General features: G+C 33.5%; 2 protein-coding genes across 19 annotated transcripts in view; one reads left to right on the plus strand and one right to left on the minus strand.

The window, feature by feature from the left end:
* Positions 1–25,791, plus strand: part of LOC141453470 (uncharacterized) — a 337,574-nt gene that overhangs the window by 8,260 nt on the left and 303,523 nt on the right. The window lies entirely within an intron of this gene.
* The window catches only part of LOC141453471 (uncharacterized), a 291,215-nt gene continuing 266,358 nt past the window's right edge, over positions 935–25,791 (minus strand). For 13 of the 15 annotated variants that reach the window (XM_074126767.1, XM_074126774.1, XM_074126769.1 and 10 more), the window contains 4 exons: positions 15,701–16,270; positions 14,291–14,648; positions 11,955–12,091; positions 935–10,935 (listed from right to left, as the gene is read on the minus strand). In XM_074126767.1, the coding sequence (XP_073982868.1) occupies positions 10,715–10,935; positions 11,955–12,091; positions 14,291–14,648; positions 15,701–16,270 (1,286 nt within the window). In that variant the 3' untranslated portion in view covers positions 935–10,714. Of the gene's footprint in view, positions 10,936–11,954; positions 12,092–14,290; positions 14,649–15,700; positions 16,271–16,655; positions 17,016–18,291; positions 18,831–25,791 lie in introns of those variants that run through there. The other 2 variants (XM_074126777.1, XM_074126782.1) reach the window with 2 other exon arrangements.

Consider the following 25,791-nt stretch of genomic DNA (forward strand, 5'->3'; position numbering starts at 1 on the left):
TTAATAAGTAATTTGCTATTGAGGAAATCAATAATTGATTTTAATTTTATTTTTAGTTAATATTTATTTTATTTACAGTCAATCATTTATTTTGTGTTGCAATTTCTTTTCTTTTTTTTTTCAATTCTTCTGGACCACCAAAATGTATGTCACTCTTATAATATTTTCTAAGTTGGGGATTTGATCGATTATAATCTAGTTTTTTTTTATTGTTTACGGCCTGAAATAATTAAAATAAATACATTTTATTATTATATCCTCTACAACCCTCCTGGTTTAGAGAAATAGTGATGTTTTTGTGGATCTCTGCGAAAGATGGCAATTTAAAATTCCATTTTTTTTTGCACTGGCTTTCAGCGTCTAGCTAGCGACATTTACCAATATGTTTATACCTACTAAGATGAATGGTATAATATAAACTAACACATCATTTACTTGCATTTACATAGTTACCTGCTATAAACATCTATTCCATCCTAAAGCTATTGCAGCATAGGCAGTACTCTCCATCCTCATAATCCCATGGCAGCTAACTCAAATTTCTTGCCTTCATGACCTCTCCGTAGCGTTCATCCCCCTTCTGATTACACCGCTTTAAGAATACTATTTGTACACAAGAATTGTAGTACATTACTGTTGATAGAGCGATTAAAAACTTTTCTTGCTCAGTAGGTCTCAATAAATAATAAAACATAACAACTATAAAAACAGCATATATTTATAAAATATATCTATATTTTAACATAATATTTATATTATGTATTTATATAAAGAATACATTATTATGATAATAATAAACAGTTTTTTTTATTAATTAAAAAATGAAATATAAAAACATATTGTTTTAGGCTGTTACACATAAAGCACGAACTATTGCAGAAAAATATTTATTTATTTTATTCTATTTTTTCTTTTTATTTATTTACAAATTACGATGATACATTATTTATTTATTTTTTTTAAATAGTGTGGAATATATTTATATTTATTATTATTTATAATTTACTTCTTTAGGTTAATAGTAATTTTCTTGTTTGTTTTCTACCCTCCGAAAACCCTGTGTGCCTACTTTGTTGCTCTGTTTTAACACTTTCCTTCTATAAATATTTGTTTTTAATTTATATTTTTTCACTACATTCTTCTCTCTTTTTTAAAATTTGTTATTTATGTGTGCATTTATAATCTGTACATATTATTTTTTTTAATTTTTGCTAATAAAATACTTTTTACATTTTTATCTTTTGATATCAATGCATTTTTAGTTCATATTTATTTTATTTACAGTCAATCATTTATTTTGTGTTGCATTTTCTTTTCTTTTTTTTTTCAATTCTTCTGGACCACCAAAATATATGTCACTCTTATAATATTTTCGAAGTTAGGGATTTGATCGATTATAATCTAGTTTTTTTTTTATTCTTTACGGCCTGAAATAATTAAAATAAATACATTTTACAAACATTTTGCTGTGAAATGATTCTGTTTTACTGTTCCTAAAAAAAGCAAAATCCAGAGGAAGTAGTGGTCCTAAGTTAGGCTTTCTAGGTCCAATATGGTGCTCCCCTTTTCTTTACACTTATGAATCAAGCCCTAAACCATCTAAAAACTCCTTCCAAATCTGGAGATCCGAAAGACACAATTTAATGAGATGGTAAAATGTTGTAAAGGGAGTAGTTGTAAGTTAAATTCGCGCCCGAAAAGATCTGTTGAGGCTCTTTATAATTGTATGTGTTTATGAATATGCATCTGTAAATTGTTAAATGTAAAAAGTATGAATGCATGTGTGGCGATAAACTAGTAAACTGCCCATATTAACTATCTCAGCAGGCCTCAGTGTGTTATTTTAAATGTTCGGCATTTTTAGATTGGGATGCCCGCTGGCCTACTAAGATTTCTGAACAAGTCATTTGTATCTACAAACACTTGCCAGGAAGGTACATAGGGTGGAAAACCTGACGGGGAGTATCTCAGGATTCCACTCTTATCATTCTTATAAAGCGGATCTTCAAGACCCAAATTGCTTTGAAATAATCTAAACAAGCATTTCTGGTTTGTTTATCTTCTACAGGTTTACATCCCCACACTCATAGATTGATCGGCAGAGGTCGGAGAGGGGAATCGGAAGAGGGAAAAGAGCCATCCAAATCCATCTTCTAAATACATCGATCCCGTAAGGAATCAGAAAAGAATTCTGCTGAGAACTCTCTCTCAATTTTTTTTGGACATCAGTCCTAGAAAATTCATAAGCTGGACATGAATTTAAAGTTTTGATTATTAGTCAATAACTCTACCGTGTAATTTTGCTCTAGAGGCCAGATATAAAATAGGCTATATTTATTTTACTGGGATATATACTGCGATTAAGATGTGCTTCCTCTAATTGAAACATTCAACATCTTAGAGCGACCTCCAAGTAAAAGAATCTGAGTAAACTTAGTATTCGGAAGGGTTCTAGGAACGGGGAATACTCGTACTTCATCCAAAACCTATGACACCGCATTCTGACCATCTTTTTCCCACAGAATCTGTTGCACCATTACGTTTTTGACCCAGCTTTTTTCAGAAGTTCCATTTAGGAAACTGTCAGCATGCCAAATCGCTATTTACAAAAACAAAATCCAAATGCTCAGTAAAGACTATCTATCCCTGTCCACATTTTTAACTAGTTTGATTTTTTTTTGTTTCAATTGATAAAATTAATGAATACACAATGAAATTACTATTTCCATGATGAATATAAAATCTTCTACAATTACTTTATTACTTATTACTTTATTCTTCTTTTATTTATATTTATAAAATTATTTAACAATACTTTTTGTTTTTGCAATCTTACTTACAAATATTTACAAGGCTTACAGATAGAAAATAAATAAATAATAATGCAAACAAAAAAAAGGTGGCATTATTTTATATATAAATATACATATAAATAGTTAATAATTAGCACTAAATTTATGTGAATTGGTCACAGCCCCTTACTGGATACTTTTATTTATATTATATACTTTTTAAATATATATTTTTTTTAATAAGCTCAAGCATATAATAATATAATTCAAAATACATTTACTAAATAAATTATATTAATATATGCACACATTCATAATTATGACTATGTTAACACAGTATTTATTCTTTTCTTTGTAGTTTACTTTTTAACTACAATTATTTTTATATATTTTGATATTTAAAGACATTTTTACCGACATTAGTTTTTAAAAATTTTTGACTTATCTCGTTTTTTATTTTTTTTATTTATTTATTTACAATGAATACATTTTCTTAAATTAATTTATATTTATTTAAAACCAAGAATGCTTTATATATATATATCCTATATATATATATTTTCTGAGTTTACTTAATAATAGACAATTAAATAGAAAACAAATCAAGTGAAATAAGTTTCAAATTTTAAGAAGTACATGCAAATATAAAATAGAAAATGAGCTGAATTTTGTAAATACCTAAGACATGAAAGTGTAGAAATACAAACGGTCTCTTTATTTATTATTTTCTTTATATATATCTTTTTAAATTGCGGCTTATTTCTGTTCTGTTAACGTAGGATCTTACTTAGACAATCGAACTTGCCCAGAAGAAAAGGTTAAAAAAGAAAAGAACCAAGTAGGGGATGGAGGCTTAATATTTCCGTTCATGAAAAACAGACGATAGGGGTACAATGACGATAAATGGCAAACTATTAATTTATCAATAGTTACTTTGACCATTGTGGACTTGTAGAGAAGAATAATAGAGGGCTGGAGGTAAAAAGAAAAATGCATTCCTCATAGTGGTCCTGCTGGTAACTGGCCTCAGGTCTTGATCGGCCCATGTCGACTTAACGTGGCAAAGTGCCTTTTTGTAGGACACGACAGGTTCCAGACAGGGACGAGCACAAATGGTCTCTTCTGTCCTGTCTGATAGCGTTCCAGTCGCTAGTTTGTGACATGAGACTCTGGCATCTGGAGACCAACAAAAAGGACTAGTAGAAAACAAAAAAAGAGGTTTCTCATTAGACCTGCAAGGGGTGTAGTGACTGGGATTCAGAACCCGATCTGCTGTAAATTCTCCCAGTAGAAAGTTCTTCGTTTACCAGTAAAAACGTTCCTTTCGGTGGTCTAAATCTCATCCTATCTGTGATCCTAAGATTTCTCGAAATAAGGAGTTAAGATATATATACCTGTTTACAAAAATTTTCCTTAGCGATCTCACAAGTGATCTCGTAAGATCATGCAGTCCCATCAAGCAAACTAGCCAAAAGGTTAAATTTACTTTAGCCTTTTTGATTTCACTAACTACATTCTGAAGAAAAAAAAAATATATAAATAATAAATAAATTATCAAGTAAACCCCTGTTTTCAATTTCAAAAAATACCCCCTGATTATTGAAATCCCCACAGTCACTGACAACATTGTCCGTTAGCAACGGAAACTTAGTTGGGAGAGCCTCCAAGAAAGAGAAAGAGGCATCCATCACTGGCTAGAATGTCAAGCAGTTCTAAGGATGTTGCTTTTGCAAGGAGCCTCCATAACCCGGACCCTTCCTCGATGGATGGAGTTGTAATGTCACGAGAGTACACCAGGGTACTTCTCGTCAAAAACAAATAGATTGAAAATAAACATCTAAGGCCACAATTCATTGTATTAAAATAAAAGTTCAAGTTAAGAAAAGCAATAATAAAAGTATCTGTCGTAATTAGTTTTCTTTCTTTTTAAATTAATTTATTTCAGAGAGGATACATTTGTTTTTACTAACTGACATCTCTAATCCTAAAAACTAGTAATATTTTCAAATAGCACCATTGATTCAGTTTTCTTCAATGATCGTGCATATAGTTTATTTTTATTTCTTTAGAGAGTAAAAGAATTAAGAAAGTAAAATTGGAAAAACTCCTCTTAAGTAACTAGTTTCTAAAATAATGAATGAATATTAAATTTAATTTCTCTTACATAATGAGAATATTTAGAATTTATTTTTAAAAATATATTTCCTTTAAATTAAAAAGTAAATCAAGAATAACTTTATTCATTTATTTTTTTATTTTTTGTTTACGTCCATTTTATTTATTTATTATTATTGAGAAAATTAGCAACAAATAGAGAAATGTATTTAATCAAAGTGCTAAACAAGGCTACATGAAAACTGTGCACAGAGAACATAGCATCACTGACGTAAAAACTGCACGGGGTAACTTGCAAGTAACATTAAAGATCAATCTGTTCATGTTGACGATTGATTTTTTTTTAAATTTTTTGGAAAACTGTTGATTTTAATGGGGTACGGCCAAAAGATGCAAAAATAACAGTCTCATAAGTGATGGATTTAAATACTTTTTACATGCAAAGCTGTTCGAATTAAAGTACTTCCTTCAGCTGGTACGTTATGAAGGGTACATTTCAGTTAAAAATGAAACTGAAAGCAGAAAATATAATATGGTTGTATTAAAACCATTAATTGTCACGTAGAACTCGTTTCTCTAACGTTCACCAAAAATTATAGCTTTAGTTTAACACCTGACCACGAACATGTGGATTATAATGTGAGTGAAATTAGAGGGCTTCTTGCTTAATCTATCAGTAGTAGGTTGACTTAATCTAAGCTATCGTATCCATTTTTGGGTGTGATATTGGTTACCTTCCGCTAATTAAAATTTAAAATTTTAATGTATATGTGAGATGGTTATAGTAAAATCATCATTTGATGCCGGACTCAATGGTTAGCAGGAACGGTTGCTTAAGTCTGACCAGATTCTCGAGAGTAGATGAGGAAAAAAAAGCTTGTCGTTTAATCACTTATATTTTATAAATGTAGGAAACCAAGCTTCCTGGATAAGCGCTCTGTGACCTTTCTCTAAGCTAAGTCCAGTAGAAGGGAAGGGCTATCTGGGGAATTACACTGTTACAAGCGTCTACTTGAGTTTTGTCAAAATTGCTCAAAAAAGAGCATGACTTTATTATTATTTATTTATAATAAAGAAGATTGGAAAATGTGACACATTCTTTTTGTATAATAATGAAGGATTATTTCTTTCCAGCCAGTCCCTAGTTATGTATTTCTGTGCCCAATTTATCATGTAAACAAAAAAAAATGCAATACTTTGCTTGAAATATTCAATGAACTAAAATACTTGGTTTTTAATTTTTCGTTTTCAATTAAATAAAAAAATTTTTCAAGTTTAAAATGGAATGAAATAACAATACTTGATTTAAAGCAAAACAAATAATATTTTGGAAGTACTCGTCAACATTATTTACTAAAATAATAAAATTAAGCTCCAAACAATACCCAGATAAAATATTGTGGAAGATGGGTTTTTTAAATTCAACTATTGTCTGACCAACTTAGTTTAGGCACCACTGAAATATTTGCTAAGCTCCGTCTCAGAGGTGTAATCACTAAGTGTAATAACTAAAAGCACAAAGTATTAACATTTTGGAATAATCTTAAATATAATGACATACGCAATTGTAATAAATATATAGAGCGTGATATTTAATTTTTATAAAAGCAGTAAGAGAAAATAAAAAAGTAATATTTTTTAAATTAAATGATCTGAGAGCCAGAATTTTACCTTATTTATTTATTTATTTACAGATTTTTCATTTATTTGTTCAGCAAATGAATAAAATCTTTTGATGAATATTAATGAATGTGTGCGTGTAGATCTGGCTGACGATGTGTATGTGTGTATGGTGAGTGCAGCTCAAAAGCGCAATATTGTGGTTATCAAATTTGATTCTATTTAGCTGTCATCCAGGAACTCCATAACAGAAAGCTTCCCGATAAAATCAGCAATCCAGAATTGCCATTTTAAATCTGGATTTATTTTTTTCCTTTCTTTATTGGTATTTTGTTCTCTGCAACTCAGCCAATCTTTTTCTTTTTTCGATTTTGCATAAAAACAGTTACGTTTTTTTTTTTTTAAACTTTAAAAAAAAACAAAAATCTGTTTAATGAATCGATAGACCTAAAATTGGGATGTAATTTTTTATTGATTATTTCTAGAGAAGTTCCTTATACAGGGTGACCAAAGTTATGTGCTCCACCCACTTTTTTTTTTTTAAACGGCGGGAAATTTCGAAAAAATAAAAAACACGTATTTAATCATTTTTAGTCTAGTTTATTTTCAGTGATAGACCCATTTTTTTAAACCCCTGTATCTCGAGATACAGCATCCAACTTTTGTTTTTCAAATGGAACGTTATATTTTTTGTTGCATATTTTTATAGTTTTTGAGCCCCTAAAAAGAACAAAAAAAATTTTTTTGAAATCAGGTTTTTTAAAAGTTATGGTAATTTAAAATCTGAAAAACAAATTTCAGTTTATTGTCAAAATTACGTTATTTTTTTTAAAGAATCTGTTCAAACTGGGCACAATCAACGGATAGGCAAGTTTAAAATTCTGGACTCCCACGCTTTGCTTGGTGGCGAAGTCAAGATCTAGGCAGGCTAGAGTTATTCGACGTTCAGGTTGTTTTTTCTACAAACGTTTGGTGTGGAGTTTTAGGAAATCAACTAATCAGTCCATACTTCTACAGAGAGAACTTAACTGGTGCAAGGTATCTAACTTTTTTTAAGAGACATTTTGCCAGTTCTGCTTGAAGATGTTCATCTACAACGTCGGCTAGATATGTATTTTCAACAAGATGGTTGCCCGGCTTATAATGCGAGAGTGGTTCGTGGTTACCTGGACAGAAATTCCCATGAAAAGTGCTTAGGGACTCATTGTCCCAACCAATGGCCACCTCGATCTCTGGACTGAACCCCAATGGACTATTTTTTGTGGGGATATCTAAAAAATAAAGTGTACAGTAACCTTAATCCCGTGGCTTCAGTCGATGATCTGAAACGTCGAATAACTCTAGCCTGCCTAGATCTTGACTTCGCCACCATAAGTGCTGCTACAAGCAAAGCGAGGGAGTCCAGAGTTTTGGCTTGTCTATCCGTTGATTGTGCCCAGTTTGAACAGATTCTTTAAAAAAAAATAACGTAATTTTGACAATAAACTGAAATTTGTTTTTCATATTTTAAATTACCATAACTTTTGAAAAACTTGACCGATTTCAAAAAAATTTTTTTTGCTATTTTTAGGAGCTCAAATACTATAAAAATATGCAAGAAAAAAATACAACGTTCCATTTGAAAAACAAAAGTTGGATGCTGTATCTCGAGATAAAGGGGTTTAAAGAAATGGGTCAATCACTGAAAATAAACTAGACTAAAAATGATTAAATACGTGTTTTTTACTTTTTCGAAATTTCCCGCCGTTACAAAAAAAAGTGGGTGGAGCATATTACTCTGGTCACCCTGTATATTATAGTATATGGTAAGTTTAGTTTTCCATTGTTGCCTTTTATCAAATAGTTTCTTTAGTGTTGGGGGAATCTAAGCAATATTGGTAACACGAAACGCAAAGATACAAAAATATAAATTTTTCTTCTTAAAAATATTTTCTGGTCTTGTCGATAAAAACTATACTTTTTATTACAAACATTTTTATGGAAAATATATTTTAGGATACTTCAAGAACAGAGGGCGGATTTGATTCCTTATAAAGAGTATTGTAAGGATCTATTACTTATGTAATAATTTATGAAGATTAAAAAGAAGTTGCTGAAATGAATGATTAACTATCATTAATACTGTGAATTCCACAATTTCAACATACAGAGTAAGGTGAAAACGTAGACAAAAACAATGAATTATTACTAATAGAACTTACAACGCTTGCATTGGTGTTGTTGAGAACAGTTACCGCATGTATTTTTCTAATTGCATGCATTCAGCAGATTTTCGCGCACCCTTACCTGACATTCAACACTTCAGTTGAACGTTGATCTTTTTTATGAAGTTTGGGCTCTGGTTAAAATTCGAAGGATGTAAAGGAGAACTGAACTTTGTTAAATAGTGAGAAGTATATAGGACACTATTTTGAGCGAAGAAAAGCGCTTAACTGGAAAGGGAAATTCATGATTGTTTTTGTTTCTATTCCTATTTTTTTTTTTAAATTTCCTTTTATGAAAACTGAATTAATGAGAGGTTCTGGAACGTTACGCTTCCCTCAGAAGTCTCCTTATTACAATAACCCTACATTGAAACCAACTAACATTTAGTAACTATTCCAACTTTGATTAAACAACAAAACTTGATAACTGTAATACTCGTAAGACAAACTCTAGTGTCCCCATATGTTTTCTTCAGTGAATCCTTGGTTGTTTCAAGTTAGGTGGCTAAATTGAACGAAATCTCAGCCACAAACTTTTCAACCTACTCAGGTTATCCATTGATAGCACCATGCGAAGCTCATATTTATTTAGACTTCAGTGGTCCGTTAGGGGGGGGGGCCCTATGACCATTCGAATGGCCTCCCATCCCACATTACCATACTTACGTGAGATCGTGATCATAAAATTTTCACTTGTCATGTCAATCACTATTGTGCATCCATTCTTTTTTTGGCTGCACTACTGTGACATTTTACTACGCCTTAATGACTCAGGTTTTTTTGAGGATTCCACGCGAATCGCCCCCGTTTCAGGTATTGCGAATTTTCTTCTAATTACATTTTGTTCTGAAGCCCAGGTACTAAATCAATATGTACCAGTACTCACTCTCAACAGATTGCCTAACCTGTCGATCTCGCTTTGCCTTGCATTAACTTGAATTAATTGGTAAAAACATGGCAGCCTGAAGATGGACTAAGAAATGCCAAGACGTCAGAAAAAATTAATCGTCTCTAGAGTTGATTATCCTTCTATTATAAATTCAACAGTATAAATGTACTAACTGTCTATAAGAATGTAGCCAGTTTTCCTAACCTTACATAGATGCGAAAGTCGTCGAGACCTAACAGAGTCAAAAGCTCAGTCACCTAATTGGAAAAGATTGACACTCACTAATTGTATTTTATAGATTTTGTAATCATATTCTCAGAAATAATCTTATTAAGGTGACTATTTTTTCTAAATAAAAGGTATGTTTAAAGATGTAAAAGTAAGCACTGACATCTCAGATCCAAAAACCCATTCCAAAAGTAAAATAAAAATCTGGACACATAAATTTATTTTTCTTAAGCAAAAATAAAAAATAAAATAAAAAAGCAATTGAGAAGCTTCTAAAATTAAAATACTTCTACAATTTCATGCGCTCAAAGCCTGCTTGTTTCAGCATGACTGATAATTCAACATGCTTTTGAAGTGTTGTTCAGTTAGGTAATTAGCCACTTTAAATGAAATTTTAAAGGACTATCTCTGCCCTGCTAAAATGAGCCTATTCTCAATGAAATCAAAGTGAACAATAATAATAACAAAGAAAAAAAGAATTTTAACATTACTTATTGAAAAAAGTAGCTAAATTTCCTAATTTTTAAATGAAAAATCCTGACCCTAAAACATCTATTTACGAACACATGTGCACACAAAAAGCATTCGATTATAATTTATTCAGTCACAATCAAATTCCCTCACATACTAATTTTTTAATCTGTATATATCTACTTTCGTAATTTTATAATTAAAAGAAAAAGAAGGAAAAAAAATCTCAATTTGAATCTTTCATTGCATTTTTGCTGTTTCATTCATTACGCTCGTTGCATTTCCAATGATATACACATAAATTTATACATGAATGTCTTATCTGTAGTGGACTAGATATTCAGTTTGGTAGTATTGTTCTTGATGCCCAACATGACCAGGATGACGTGGAGTAGTCAGGTCCTAGTTCTTGCCCTGGCCGGAATCTCGCCCATCTCGTAGTTGTTGTTACCATTGGCTCCGCCTCCACTTTCTGGACCATCGCACAGGATCAGTGCACAATGGGAATTCGTATCTGAATCTGTGCCTGCATCTGCCGCTTGTGTTAGCACGGTGCTTACGTGGCGTTTGCCTGGACCGCTGACACGACCAACTGGGCTATCTATACTTTCACGTACTGGAAAGAAAAAGTTTAATATTAGTTTGTTTTTTTTCTTTAAGGAAATTTGTATGGAAACTATTCGAGGAGAGTAAATTTAGATCTAAGACTTGCTTGACGTTAGAATGAAGTAAACTAGAAACTTCTACAGAGACAAAATACCACTAAAGGTGAAGCTTAGGGTAAGAGCTCATGCGGACATACAAGGAAATGAAGAAGCGGATATAGCAGCAAAGGGTAGCACCTTGATTACTGCATTTAGATGTTCTAAAACATTCTTGATAATTAAGCTACTTGAGGAAAGCATCCGGAAATGGGAAATATTGTGGAGTGAAACGCAAAAAAGGGGCCCAAACCAAGAGATTTTTTTTTCAAACGGTTTCTCAAAGAATAAATCAACTTATTCCATTAATAGCAACCTCACACATTTCCTGAACGGGTCATAGACCTCACAGAGAATATTTATTTTGGTTCAACATCATAGAATCTCCGTATTGTCCATGTGATTCAACTGCTATCCAAGATCTACACCATATGATATATGCATACCCATTAGTGGTTAGACTTAGATCGGAATTGAACAGATCAGTTGACTGTAGAGAAGATACTTGGCTATTACCGGAAATGCAATTCATGTCAGCGGACTACATCGTTGCTTTTAATGGATTTGTCAATATTAAATCCAGAGAACTCAATATGTGAAAGTCAAATGAATAGAAGAAAATAAATAAATAAATAATCGCCCCGAATTTGAAACATGTAGAAAAACTCCTGTAAGATTTTGTAAATAATGTATACACACAATTTGCTAAATTACGTGTAATAATTAATATATTTATATGAAGCATGTGGAAATTAATAAACTCTTCCTTAGTAGGATTCCTGCTAAGGGGGAAAAGTGAAGCTTAACTGGCAGCCAATTAAAATTCTACAGCAATTTCAATCAATTTAACATTTTTACAAATGTGGTGAACAATTTTGCAAAGATAAGATCTTCTAAAACTTAAGTAAAATAATAAAAAAAACCACATTTTTACCAATATTATTTTGCTGCTGTGGAGCTTGAAGTATTGTACCATTGTTTTGTTTGGCGCATTTTGAAATATCACCTTCGGCTTTTTCATTGGATTCTTGGACTAGTTTGATCTTCTGGATCATCTCTCGGATTTCGTACCTTAAAAAACAGAAAGGTTATTAATAATTTAAAAAAACAAAAAAAACTGCAGAATTTGTTTAAGAGTAATATTTTTGGGAGAAAAAACTTTTAAAATCTGTTTTGGTGATGAAAGTTCAACTTCGACAATTTAACGGGATCAAAATTACTTACTTGCTTTATAGAAGGATAGAAATTTAAAAAATTATGTTTTGAATCGTTCACTAAATTTTCTAATAACGCAAAAAAGTTATTGCTTGTTTTCTTATGAAACTATGAACATTTCAGTTTTCGATATCATTCAGTGTTTTTTACTAATCTCCTTCCTTTTAATTCCCAACAGAACACAATAAGAATGGAAAGTAAATTAGAATATATTAACCGAGTCAGAATTTAGATAGCCAGTGCAGTAAAGTTGTAAATTACTTTGTATAATCAATACTGTTAATTAACTATACAAACTGTGAATTCGTTGCGAGTGTGTATGTGTACGATATATTTGTGTCCAAGATAGGGTGTTCAATAAAACACTAAGATGTCAGTAATGGAAGGGACAACAGAAGATACATTGTTTACAAGGTTCTAGAATTCATTTCTAGGACAATGCAGGGGGATATAAGGGACTATTTCCTGCCATTACTAACATCTTAAGTTACAATTAATTAAACTCCCAGTTGCTAATTAATAGCACTGTTACCTGGTCTAACTATTATTATTATTTTAAGAGCCATAGTACCCATGTTTAAAGCACCTACTCAAAACAATGTCCCAAGAAATGTTCGCCCTTGGGATGTCAGCATATCCATTAAGTTTAGAAGTAGGTATTTTTAGATTGATGCATAGATCTTTTTTGGAGATTTACTAGTGGAGTATAGTTTTTGTTTTAAGTGAAGCGAATTGCATCATCACTGACGATGCAGAAATAATCAATTTCACTCTCAAGTTTTGAAGATGTCATTTTTTTTTTTTATCAACTGAAAGATGGCCGGAGTGTTTTTTGGACAAAATGGTTGTTATCTAGTAGAGAAGTAGAGTTTGCAGTAATCGGAAAGAACCTCCTCCCTTCTTAAAAACCAAAGATACAAAATTCGTAATAAATTATGCCCAGGATTTCCTTAATCTACAAGACGAACATTCCCAAAAAAAGTTAACAAGATTAATCCAAATGACTCTTCATAAGAGTGCCGCCAAAGTATTGGTTGGCGGCAAGTTGAGCCGTAGTTTTCTAACCTGTGCTGAAGTGAGACAAGGTGTCAGCTACTTTTTTTAACTTCACTTTACATAAAGTACTGCGAGGCTTGAATCTCGCAGGGAATATTCTTTACTCATGCAATCAAATATGTGACTATGCGGATCATATTTGCCTTGCTGCAAGAAATGAGCAAACTCTTAAAGAAATACTTAATAAAATTGATACACAAGGTAAAGAAAGGGACTCAGAATAAAAGATCTGAAACCCAAGTATATGGTTATTGGCACAAATAATGTGGGAATAACCCAAAATTTCGCTGTTGAAGGACACGCTTTTGAGAAGGTTGAATCTTTTAGGTATCTAGAGTCTGAAATTAATAATGAAAATAAAACGATAATAGAGGGTCAGAAGCAGATCATGGCGGCAAATCGTGCATACTTTGCGAATTCAAAGTTATTTAGATCTCGCCTGTTGTTACGGTCAACGAAGACTAGACTCTACATGATCTTGATACGGTCAATTCTGACGTATGCGGCTCAGACGTGGACATTCACAGCTACCATTGCCAATGCATTAAGAGTATTCGAAAGGAAAATATAGGGACCAAAAATAAGGAAAGATATATGGTTCTGTCTATGATGAGAGTGTACGAGAATGGCGGATTAGAACAAATAAGGAATTATATGACCTATATTCCAACACTGATGTAGTACAGTGTGTAAAGTTAAAGCGCATTGAGTGGCTAGGACACATCATGAGAATGCTAGACAACAGGATGCCCAAGAAAATACTTCAAGGTATTTGCCGCAAAACGGAGAGGTAGGCCCAGAAGGCGCTGGTTGGATGATGTGATGATGGACTAAATGTGTCAAACTGAATGGAGAAGACAATGGATAGAGATGCATGGAATGTTGTTGTTTTGGTAGCCGTGGCCCACCCCGGGTTGTAGAGCTTTGTAGAAGTAGAAGAAGAAGAAGAAGAAGAAGACTAAGACAAGACGAACAAAGTTTATAAAAAATAAGTTTTACCTGAGTATTCCAAGAAAGCAAAGCTTGATGAAGGCTATGACACAGTAACCTATCACAAATAGGATATGCGCCGTATGTATCAGCCATGTAAGTATTTTCTCATGACAAGAATCACGATGCACTGTACCGCCGGTTATACAACGTAGATGCGCTGAAAGTGGTGAAATTGTGGTAGAGCCGGCCGTTTTGCGGGCCAACAAAGCGGGCGCTTCTATTGGTGCGGCCGTTGTTGTCGTAGAACTTATTGTGTGGACCATACGGTTGCGAAAAGCGGCCGCAACTAGTGGTCGCTCGCGGCAACAACTTGATGGTAAGACCACTATCGGCATACTCGTCGTGCCATTTATTAACGTTGGACCTGAAATTAAAAAAAAATAAATATTTGTAAATAAATATAAATTAGCATTAGAACGTTTCTTTGCTTGGCTAGCTTGTTCATTTACGATAACAGTTCTTTCTAGTGGAACTGTTGCGAAGCATTCTTTCAGCCGAGTGGTTCAATTTAATTTTTGATTTCAATCATTAGTTTCTTGGTTATAAGTTAAAATTTGCAGTTTGAGATACGAAATTATAAAAAAGAACATACTTGAAGTATGGCGTTGTTTTAAATGTTTATTATTATTATCTTCTGATTGGACTTCTGTGTGAAACCATTTTTTATAATTAATTTTATTTTTTGGGAACGAATTTACGTTTGTTCAACTCCTTCTGTATACCTTTATGTTAAAACAGATGTAATTAAATAAATAAGTAATGGGCGTTAATTAAATAAAATGTAGAATTCTTGCTTTTAGCAACTGCAAGTGTGTACAATTTTTCTGTATTGTTTCAGTTCCAAATTCAAACTACGATTTTGTAGTGAAAAAGAAAAAGATTACTATTGGCGCTCGGAAAGTTGCAATGTAAAAGTTGGATGAATATATTTTATATTCCTGTCTCCCACAGTTTAGTGGGATCTAGTAAATATTAAAGTGCTGAACAAAATAAAACTCTATCCACCCTGTGATTTTTCTCTTCTGACTATTTTGTGTAGAGAAATGACTTCCAAGCACCAAGTCAGATTTCTCTACACACATCTGTTCATCAATATTTCAAGAGGTATGAAAATTCGAAAAAGACCACAAAGTAAGGGATGTTATGACGAATGAAATATGGGTGTAAATTAAATGTTAAATGCAATTTCAGCGAGGTATTAAAACATGGTCTGATTCTCTTCCGTTGTGAAAGCGGATATCTGAAAACTTTGTAATGTTTTCCAGAATTTTTCTTCATAAAAAAAAGGTTTTGTCTTTTCTATTTATAAGTTTATTTATTTATTTTTTTGTAATAGGAAATAAAACTTAATTAGAAGTTTAAAATAAATTGACTTTCTGTATACTAAAGAATAAAGGAAACTAGAGAAATTGTTACCTGCATCGAGTGTGTGGTTGAAGATGGGAAAATCGTTGTGACCATTTGCGCCACAACACCTGTACTGAGTTTGTATAGCGTCCCATAACGTTGTAAATTGTGCGTCAACACCGTAACTCCTGGCCAGACTTTGTTCTAGCCATGGTTTCAGTTCTGTGGCTATCCTATCAAATCTAAATAGCCAGACTACACCCAGTAACACATCACCAAGCAATAATACCAATATTAATAGCCAATAGACGTTCAACAGTTTTTCATTGAGCCGTTGAGCGCCTAGACAACCGATCAATTGTAATAGGCCACTTTGAAATATGAGCGCCGCGTATGCATAAAGGAAACTGGGTTGGGTCAACGATAGATAGGGTACTAATAATCTTCTTGGATCGAATACCAACACTTTGGCAGCCACTATACAAAAGCCGAGCACACTGATGAATAGTAAGGCGTTACAGGTGTATATCCAGAGGCGGTAATACCTCATAGTTGGCGGTGGAGTAGTTGGGGCGGCGCGCAGCGGGTTCACCGGATATTGTGACTGTCTCTGGTACACCGCCCCCGATACCATACTACCTGCGAACAAACAAAAATTTACATCAGCAAGCACTAGGGGATACACATCAGCAGATATGTCATTAAAATTAATAGCAGTTGCCATAAACATACGACATCAAACTTCAAAAATATCATCTCCCAAACATCTGCCATTTAAAACGAGATAAATTCTGGTTAAAATTAAGTTGTTTCTGATCCTTCCTCGATAATTTACCATTTTTTTTCCCAATTCTTTTCAATTATATAGTTACTGGCTATTATCATAACCGTAGCAGAAAATTTATCATTTAATTCATATGGTATTAAATTGTACGTTCAGAAAAACAAATTTTCAAATCTACTAACTTGAATAAAATTTACCTGAAAATAAGAAACTACCAGTAATTATTACGGGTGCACTCACTTTTCAAAAATAATTAAGAATCACAAGTTTGCTATGGGAAGTACTTGTCGTCTGGTTGCCCAGAAATAGATAATGAAACAGATCAAATGAAGAAAAGTGAGACGTTTCTGGTCTGCAACTGGAATGCGCAGTTATGGATAGAGATGATCGCTTGAAGCCGAACAGAGGAGATGCAAAGCTATGCACATTGAGCTGTACCGTCGCTAAAGTAGAAGAAGAAGGCGTTAATAAACACTTCTTTTAAGATATTGCCTAAAAAGCTGAGGCGCCTAAAGCTCAGTGCACTGACCTGTGAAGACATTAGCAAGTCTTACAAAGTAATAACACCGTTAATTACATTAAGTTAGTTAACAAATTAAAAATGTTGAATTGTTCATTTATTCCTTTATAACAATGTTAAAGCTTTTTTTTTTTAGTTTTAACGTTGCAAGTTCCTGGTAACTTAGAAGAAAAACAACTTTAGATTGAATATTTGCACGACGTAAGGATGGAAAAATCTGGAAGAAGCATAAAAAAAGGCATACGTTCTATGGTTGGGGAAAGTAAGTTCATAATTGGTCTCATTAGAGCGAGATTGTTGAAGAGATCTCCGGCGAACTTAGTGGTTGCTTACTGGGAGTGGCTCCAAGTGCAAGGGTCCTCCAACAATGCTTCCTTTCTCGCATTACCTGTAAACTTCCCTTTTTTGTTCATCCTCAACTAACCTGTACGTGCTCTAATTACTTCGTAATTTTGCCGTTAACTTTAATCTTCTTCAGGCTTTTTATATATGTATTTATTGTAATAATTTGTAAGAAGCAAACTACTGGAGGCTGGTTTTTAATTCATACGGTGCTGAATAGACGTCCTTCCTTACCTTTGGAAACGAGAAAGGTATTGAACCTATTACTTGCGGTAGGATTGAATTCCTCTTGAAGGGAGTGACGAAACAAAACAAATTTTGGACTTAAGACAAGTTCCTAGCTGTTCTTTCAGAACAATTCATTCCTATTATATATATTTGGACAAAAAATTTTTAAATTGTAAATAAACTTTTTCAAATAAAAAATCAAATGTTCATTCCTGAACTGGCGTGCCAATTCTCTGTTACAACAATCATTACCCTTTCCAAGAGGAGTTGGTCACACTCTTTTCTTTTTTCTGAGGTGGATTTCCAAGATCGCTTATTCCATATCAGTCACCACCCGGTAAGGCATCCGCCGCACAGAACAGTGCCATGATCATGTACTGAAGTAGAATCATTATTGCAGTCCTTGAAATACAAAACTCGTCATTTTCCGGGATTGAGAATATGGTAACCTCAATCCTTGTTCTGAAGCCTTAAATACTTTTTATTTCAGTTCTCTTCAACTAAAGTACTTTCCTATACTCTTAAGACTTCATGATAAAAAATAAGTAATAAATAATAATAAGCAATAAGTTCCTTATTGGGGGAAAAATTGCTTTTATCAGCTTGATGCTTCAATTTAAGCATAATCATTTTGTTTAAAGTAAAAGATTTTTGAATGGTAAAAGATGTTTCTTTGAAATTATCAAATTCGATAATAATACGCCCACTTTAAATTTCCTAGAACTTCTCCATTATATATTCAATTTTTCCAACAGCCCACCACATAAATTTTACTAATTAACATACCTTAAGGGCTCCTTTTCCATTCCAGAAATTTGTAAAGGCGACTCAAATTTTATTATAATTTGAGATGGGCGCCCTAACCCTAACCAAGACACAAATTCCAACTTCAACGTGCCACATTCTATGGTGGTTGAATCTAAATATTCAATAAGGAAGTGTGGTCTGTCCATTTGTAATTTTTCCAGATGATTTTTTTTTTACTATCCAATCCCGTTTTCTTGTTGCCACTTTTGATGTTTCAGGATAAAAGAATTAAATACCTAAATACTCCTAACTCACGATTTTATGGGGACAACTTGCTTTGTATCATACAACGAAAAACCAACAGAAACCTCACTTTATAACCTTCTGACAAACACTTCATTGTGTTCCACTCTTGCCAACATGTAGGTAAAAACTTTTTTTAAATTAGTTTTAGTTCCAAAAAAAATAATAATTTGTTTATTTTTGTTGACAAAATACCTGAGATTGAAAAAGTAATATTACTTATGTAGAATCACTAGTGCGAATGATTGTTTTTTTGGGAGGGGGCAATGATTTTTAAATTGTAAATAAAGTTTTTTGAATTAAAACATTTGTTTATTAAATGTATAAACATTTCCATTCACTGAAACGCAATAAAACCAGTTAATAATTACATCTAATAGAATACTGCTAATTCTACACTACTCCCTCGCCTGATGCTGGAAGATGTGCCGCAAAGTATTCTTTAATCGTCTAACAGTAGAAGGTTTCACATCGTCCAATGCAGCGAATGTCCGCGTCTTTGACAATCGTTTTAGTGTAGCAGGTGCACGTCTTGCTAGAATCCTGACCTTAATCCGCTTTGTTCGACCTAATTTCTTTCCAGATAATTGTTTTCTTTTGGGTTTAATTTCTGTCTCTCTCGCTCTTCACATTTACACTAATTTCAATTAAAAAAAAATCTGTAGAGCCACCCAAAAACATCCTGTACGCTAATCACTTCCCAAAAATCATTTTACTCTCAAAAAAAGAAAAAAAACATTTTTCATTAGTAATCTCACGAGAAAACAATCCTAAAAAAAATGTTGAAGGAAATTACTCGTATCTCCACTACGCAGATTCATATGAATTAGAAATTCACAGCAGAAACTATAAGAATCTATTCATCTGTTATTCCTTCATTTTGGAGTTGAAGGTATGGTAAGAAAAGCAATTTAATGTGATGCAACAAAATCCATTTTATTGTACTATTAGAAAAATACTACCCTTTCAAATATAAATTCACAGATATAGATAATGTCAAGTGGGAAAATCATTGCCAGCAATAAATAAAAAGAAATAATTTTTCAAGCAAAGATTTACGTCATACTCCGGCGGTGCTGAGACTGGATAACTAAATATTATTATTATGGTACGAAGGGGGAATTTATTCAATTGATTTACTCAGCTTGGTCACGTTCTGCGGCTCCCAGATTGCTATAATATATAAATTTGTCTTTCTCCCCCACTACATGTGAACGAACATTATCAATGAGACTTATTCCTTCCCCCTTTTACGTGCTGATTCGTAATCAGATTTCCAGCCACCCCCCTTTCAAATTGAGTTTCATCGACGGAAATATCTAGTTTTTGAGGTCAATGTAGATAATCACTGCTGTGGATGTTCCTCTTAATTTATCATCGATACGATCGTCATCATTAATCGCGAAGATCCCGGGTTCGAATTCAGCTGCTTGGATTTTTCTCTTCCTAGGAGCTTCTTACTCCCTTAAGGCGGTCGCTGTTGCATGCAGTTTCCTGAGTGTTGCAACCCCACGGGTTCCCAGCATGTGGTACTTCATGCACTTTCACAATACAGTAAGGACACAGTACACTATTACGCTACATTCACGAAAACAAGTACACCAAGGCAGGCACGTATACGATACGCCCAAGGGCACCTTCCCTGGGTGATAGCTTCGGCAAAGGGAGTAAACTCTTTGTAAATCTAAGGTAGTCCCCTGTCGACGCAGGGCCGATAATCCTATCCTGCAAAACCTTAATACATATCTCGAAATCTCAATAGGAAGATTGAGAGGTGGCTAGAGACCTTCATGAGCTGTAATGCAAAGAAAGAAGAAGAAGAAGAAGAAATAGAAGCTTCTTACAGATCACTGTCTGGTGATGAAAAGTGTAGTCTTAACGAGAGAACACTTTTCAGAGGCCGGCAGTGCATTCAAGAGAGCTTCGGGCGCCAATGACCACAGATGTTGACGCGCTTCTTTTTTTAATATATAAAACAAAGATGGCTTTCTAAGTTTGCCGTCCTTCTGTTCCGCAACTTCTTCTCCACCCACACAGCATGTTCTATAGTTTTCATTCCCTCAAGCCCGCCCGCTCCAAAAAGTTAGCACTACTTGCATTTTCAAAAATTAAAGGACATACTTTTACGCACTAAAGCAGTTAGTGGAATTCTACTTTTGTTTTACTAAAGCAGAGGTGTTGTCTCAATGCTTCTGAATATTACTTCATTTTCAAAATATAATACAGATAAAAATAATAAAATTACTGCAATCTATGCGAATCATTCACCTCAGAAATCACTCATCACTTTAGTGTTTCACACGTAAAAAACGAAAAAGTATATTCATATATAAATATAGGTGATTTATTGAGCTGTACAACCAAGACATTAAAAAGAACACTGCATAATTTGAAATGTCACATCATGACATTTACTAACTAAAGCAGTTCGTTTTTTACCCTAATTTAGGCTTTCTCTTTTTTTCACATACACACTCTTCAGCAATGGTACTTGGACGTTAAGCCCCGCATGAAAAAAATAGGCGATTATTTTAATAATAAGAATAATAATAATAATAACAGATGCTTTTTCACTTAGTGACGTCTCGTTGAAATTCAACAAAGTTTATGATGCTACTGCTTTCAGTATCAAGTGGTAAATCCAAATAGTAGCACATACGAACTTGCTGTGCAGGTTTGTCGAGTATATGGTTTGTTTCTTTGGCCGAGGATATGGAAATGGGCGTCAAGTTCCCTGAAGAAGTTGCTACTCCATTTCTTCTATATTATCCAGATGCTGGATATAGAGTCTGAAGAACTTTGTGCTTGTTTTTTTGCCCAATGAATATCTCTTCTCCAAGTCATGATAAAACTATACCCATATTAAACTCGCAGACAAAAATAGGAGACAAAAAAGGAATATATGATATGTCTCCATGCAAAAAGTATTATTCTCCATTGTACTAATACAGTTACAGAAATGTGAATGTCTGGCCAACACTGCAATTCAACAGTGGACCACTATTAAAGGACAAAAACCCTAGAGGGGTCCAAAGCAGCTTCTTTTTATATACTCTTTTATCCTTCTAGATTATTGGCCCCTTTATGATTTCTTATTCATCAGAACCTTTTTCCCCAGTATTGTTAGTCTACAATCTAGATTGTCAACCGCTGGTAATTTCAATGTACAAGGTAGAAAACATTGGCGATCTACAACTTCTACAGAGGTTTTACTCATTGTACGAGTAAGCTCGACTTTTTACATCTGAAATAATGTGATCTGGATATTTATATTGAAAAATGGGTCCTTTACAGTAACATATTGCAGCGAAAACGATCATGGTGCAAGCAAGATGAATCAACACCAACCACATCGAAAGCAGAATTGCACCAAAAAAATAGCACGCTGTCTGATGGGATTACAAAGGTGTTGTGAATTTTGAATTGCTTCCAAAGAATCAGACGATCACTTCAGAGGTACTACTGTCAACAACTTATGAAACTTTAAGAAGCAATCAAAGAAAAACGGCCAGAATTGGCTGGCAAATCGAAAAGGAATTGTGTTCCATCATGATAATGCAAGGCTGCACACATCTTTGGCAACTCGCGGGAAATTATTGGAGCTTGGTTGGGAAGTGATGGCACATCCTCCAATACAGCCCTGATCTGGCTCCATCTCATTATCAACTTATTTCGGAGTTTACAGAATTTATTTGAACGGAAAAACTTTTTATAGATGAAAATTACCTTAAGTTCTTTGCTGATAAGGACCAAAAGTTCTATGAGCGCGGAATTATGAAGCTGTAAGAAAGATGGCAAAATTTCATCGAACAAAATGGAAAATATGTCATTGATTAAAAATTATTTTTTGAAATAAAAAGAATGTTTTATATCATAATTCAAAACCGAAATTACTTAGTTGCCAACCTAATATATATAAATGAAAGTATGAATGATTTGTTTTTGTTTATGGTTATCGGGAGAGATCTGTGTCCCAGAACTGGTTATTGTAGCTAGTTATCTACATAGTAGCAAAAAATCGTGGCAATCTAACAAGTCACCACAAAAAAGAGAATTTAAATATGGACCACCAAATTTCCTCAAATATCTGTTTTTGTATTGATGTTTCAGTTAGGAAGTGGTACAATCTTTTAAATAACAATCTATCTAATTAAATTGATATTTTTACGTTAATAAGATTAAATACAACCGGGGTTCAGCCCTTTAGAATGTTCCAGTCTTGTTACTCCAGTAACAAAGATACTTCTTTTCCTCTTAATAAACATCTTAAAGTCAAAACAAAGTAACGCTTTATTTAAATGAAATTCTTATAACAATGTACTTAGTAAGTACAAAAATTAAGGAGAAACTCTAATGATGAAAATCAATGAACAAAATCGCCTTTATCAAGAAAGTAAAAAACAAATAAAGAAATGTTCATAAATAGTTTTTTATATTCAAAGTTATTATTTTCACTTTTAATACAAATAAGCACTACTCTTAATACAAACATTTTGTAGAAAAATTTCTTTACTATGTGTTGTGCAGTAGTAAATATGAAGTTGAGTTTTCTTTGTTTCATCTTTTGTCTCTTGTCATATTTACACGAATCTGAATTAGTTTCATTCTCTGGAAATTGAATTCGCTAACAAGTACCTGTTTCCAATTCCAAAATTATTTTCCTTTGCATCTTATGTTTTATCAATATTTCCTTTCGTCTTGATTATTCCATAACTGGATGATTACCTTGAACAAAAATGTAAAAGTAAGGCATATTTATTTTTTTTCTCAAGTGAGCTTGACGTCCTAATTAACTCATTTATGTCTTGGGGGAAGATTATTGCCTATCTCAGTTTATTTTTGTCAAGCTTTGGACGTAAGAACCAGGTTATCTTGAGGGCTTTTACTTATTGACAATTATTATATATCTTTTTATATTTTTAACGTCAATGATTGGTTTTTTCTCTTCTGTTCTGGCTGCTGTTTAGGTATGCATCTTCTTCTTTTGGATATGTTAATACAGAATTATAGGATATCTGTAATAACTCTACTATACAACGGAAAGAACTCTAGAATTGTCCAGATATTCTTTAATAAGTTTTCATACAATTTAGTATTTCAACACAACTTAACATCCGTTTTTTATATCACATGGCAATTAATACCAGTAACTAAAGAACACTATTACAATATCCGTGAACTTTGATTTGTTCTTAAACAGTTAAGACAAAAGATACACCTAACAAATGTAAAAAAAAAAATACTTGAATTATCAACAAGTATAATCCCTGAAGATTATCTAGCCTCTACGTCGAAAGCTTGGAAAAATCTCTCTCTTCCTTTCAAAGAAAAATACTTTTTTTCCCGCTATTATAAATGTATATTGCTGATTTCATGGAGTAACATCAAGAAACAGTCCTGTTTACTTTTCTTATTTGATATTTTCCTTTGGAGCGATAAAGTTGTAATTCAAAGCTAAAAAAGAGAATCAATCATAATATTCCATTTATCTTTTAAACTGTCTGAGCCAATAGCAATACAGAAAATCAAATAATATAACCCCCCAAGCTATTCTACAGTAATATCTGTAATGGTACATCTAGATAAATCGGTAGTTTAAATTTTTATGAATCCAAATAGGCAATAATATTTTGAATAGCGAAATACAATTGTGCCCTTGGCTATTTCGATTAACTGAACGATAAATGTAATATCGGTCATGATTGGTTTCGTTTTACTGTTTTAGATGATAATAAATAGGCATCAAAAATGGCAGTACTATACACTAAATGTGTTTTATTCATAGATGTTTCATTTTTAAAAGAAATAGAAGTTTAAGCTGGGGTTGTAGATTTGTTTTCTCATCTCATTCTGATGGCTTCGTCAACATCATTGGTGACCGGAGCTTTTTTTTTATTTTTTATTGTTCTGCCAGCCTCCGGACATTCTTCCCTTCTTACCCTGTCTAGTTCCTGTCTAGTACTAGGGGTTCTTTAAGGTCCGTTCCTATCCTTTCGGATATACCAGACCTCCTGTGCAAGCACAGGGTCGTTTTACAAGAGAAGGATGTCACCACCCCGGGGAGGCTGATGTGCTAGGCCTCTCCGTGGCAGAAGTGCCACCCAGGCACTCCCCCGCTTGGCCTCCAGAAAGGCGGGTTGAGATCAAGCTCAACCAGCGCGTGGAGCCAACCACGTTGGCCTCACTCCCAGATCGTAGAGAAGGCAAACTCTACTTTAGCTCTGGTCAGCCGCACCTTCTAGCGAAAGGCACTTCCATCGTCAAGCGATGGCTGGGTACTCATTTATATTGCGGTGTCCGGGGACAGCGAACCTATTGTTTAACCAACGACCACTACGAGTCCTACCTCAATCGCAAGCAATTGGGCTTGGAACCTGGCACTTGCGCCCGTAGTTCAGTACTTCGCTATTTTATCAATAGCAGCGTGACTGATCGCACGCCCGATGAACCTACTACTTACTATCAACTGATTTGACCCGTTGCCTCAGGGGTCAGGTATACAGTAACCTAGGAGCCAAGGACCATTAATCCTTGGGGGATGGGAATGAAGGAAGGGGTGTGGAAGGAAAGGGGGTATTCCCCAACCAGGAGAACCAATGACTGTTTGCATCTCACTGAGATGGGCGATGGTATCGCCACACACCTACGCCAAGACAGTCCGGACAGTGTTCTCCTAATTACAGGCCACACTGCCCATCACCGGGTAGTGATGCTGTTAGAAGCTCCTAGGGAAAGAAAAATCTAAAAACCACCGGCTGGATTCGAACCCGAGATCTCTGCGTTGGAGTATAGAATATGCTAATCCACTTGTGTTGCAATTTTCTAACATGTTTAAGTGAATATTAACAGCTAGGATGCTAGAATTAAATTTTCATTTGAAATATGGAACGTCACATAATGCGGAGAAGGTCAGAGTTGGTCTAAGACAGGGGTCGGCAACCCGCGGCTCTTTTATCTAAATTTTGTGGCTCTTCTGCCTAACCAAAATAAATTGTATATTTCAATTTTATTGAAACAAATGAAAATTTCATTTATTAAAGTAAAGATATTTTTCCAAAAAGAATTTTAAATGAGATTTGGTTTGAAATTGAATAGAATTATATTAAAATAAAGTACGTAATTATAAAAGACTGTCGCCTTTTCATTCTAACACAGGTTTAGCTATTATTTATTTGTTTATTTACTCTGCAATATGTGAAAATAAATATATAAAACATTTAAATGTTATTGAAAATC

Source organism: Rhodnius prolixus, unplaced genomic scaffold (assembly GCF_049639745.1).
Source record: "Rhodnius prolixus isolate KJV_2025 unplaced genomic scaffold, Rpr scaffold_3, whole genome shotgun sequence".
Taxonomy (NCBI): Eukaryota; Metazoa; Arthropoda; class Insecta; order Hemiptera; family Reduviidae; genus Rhodnius; species Rhodnius prolixus.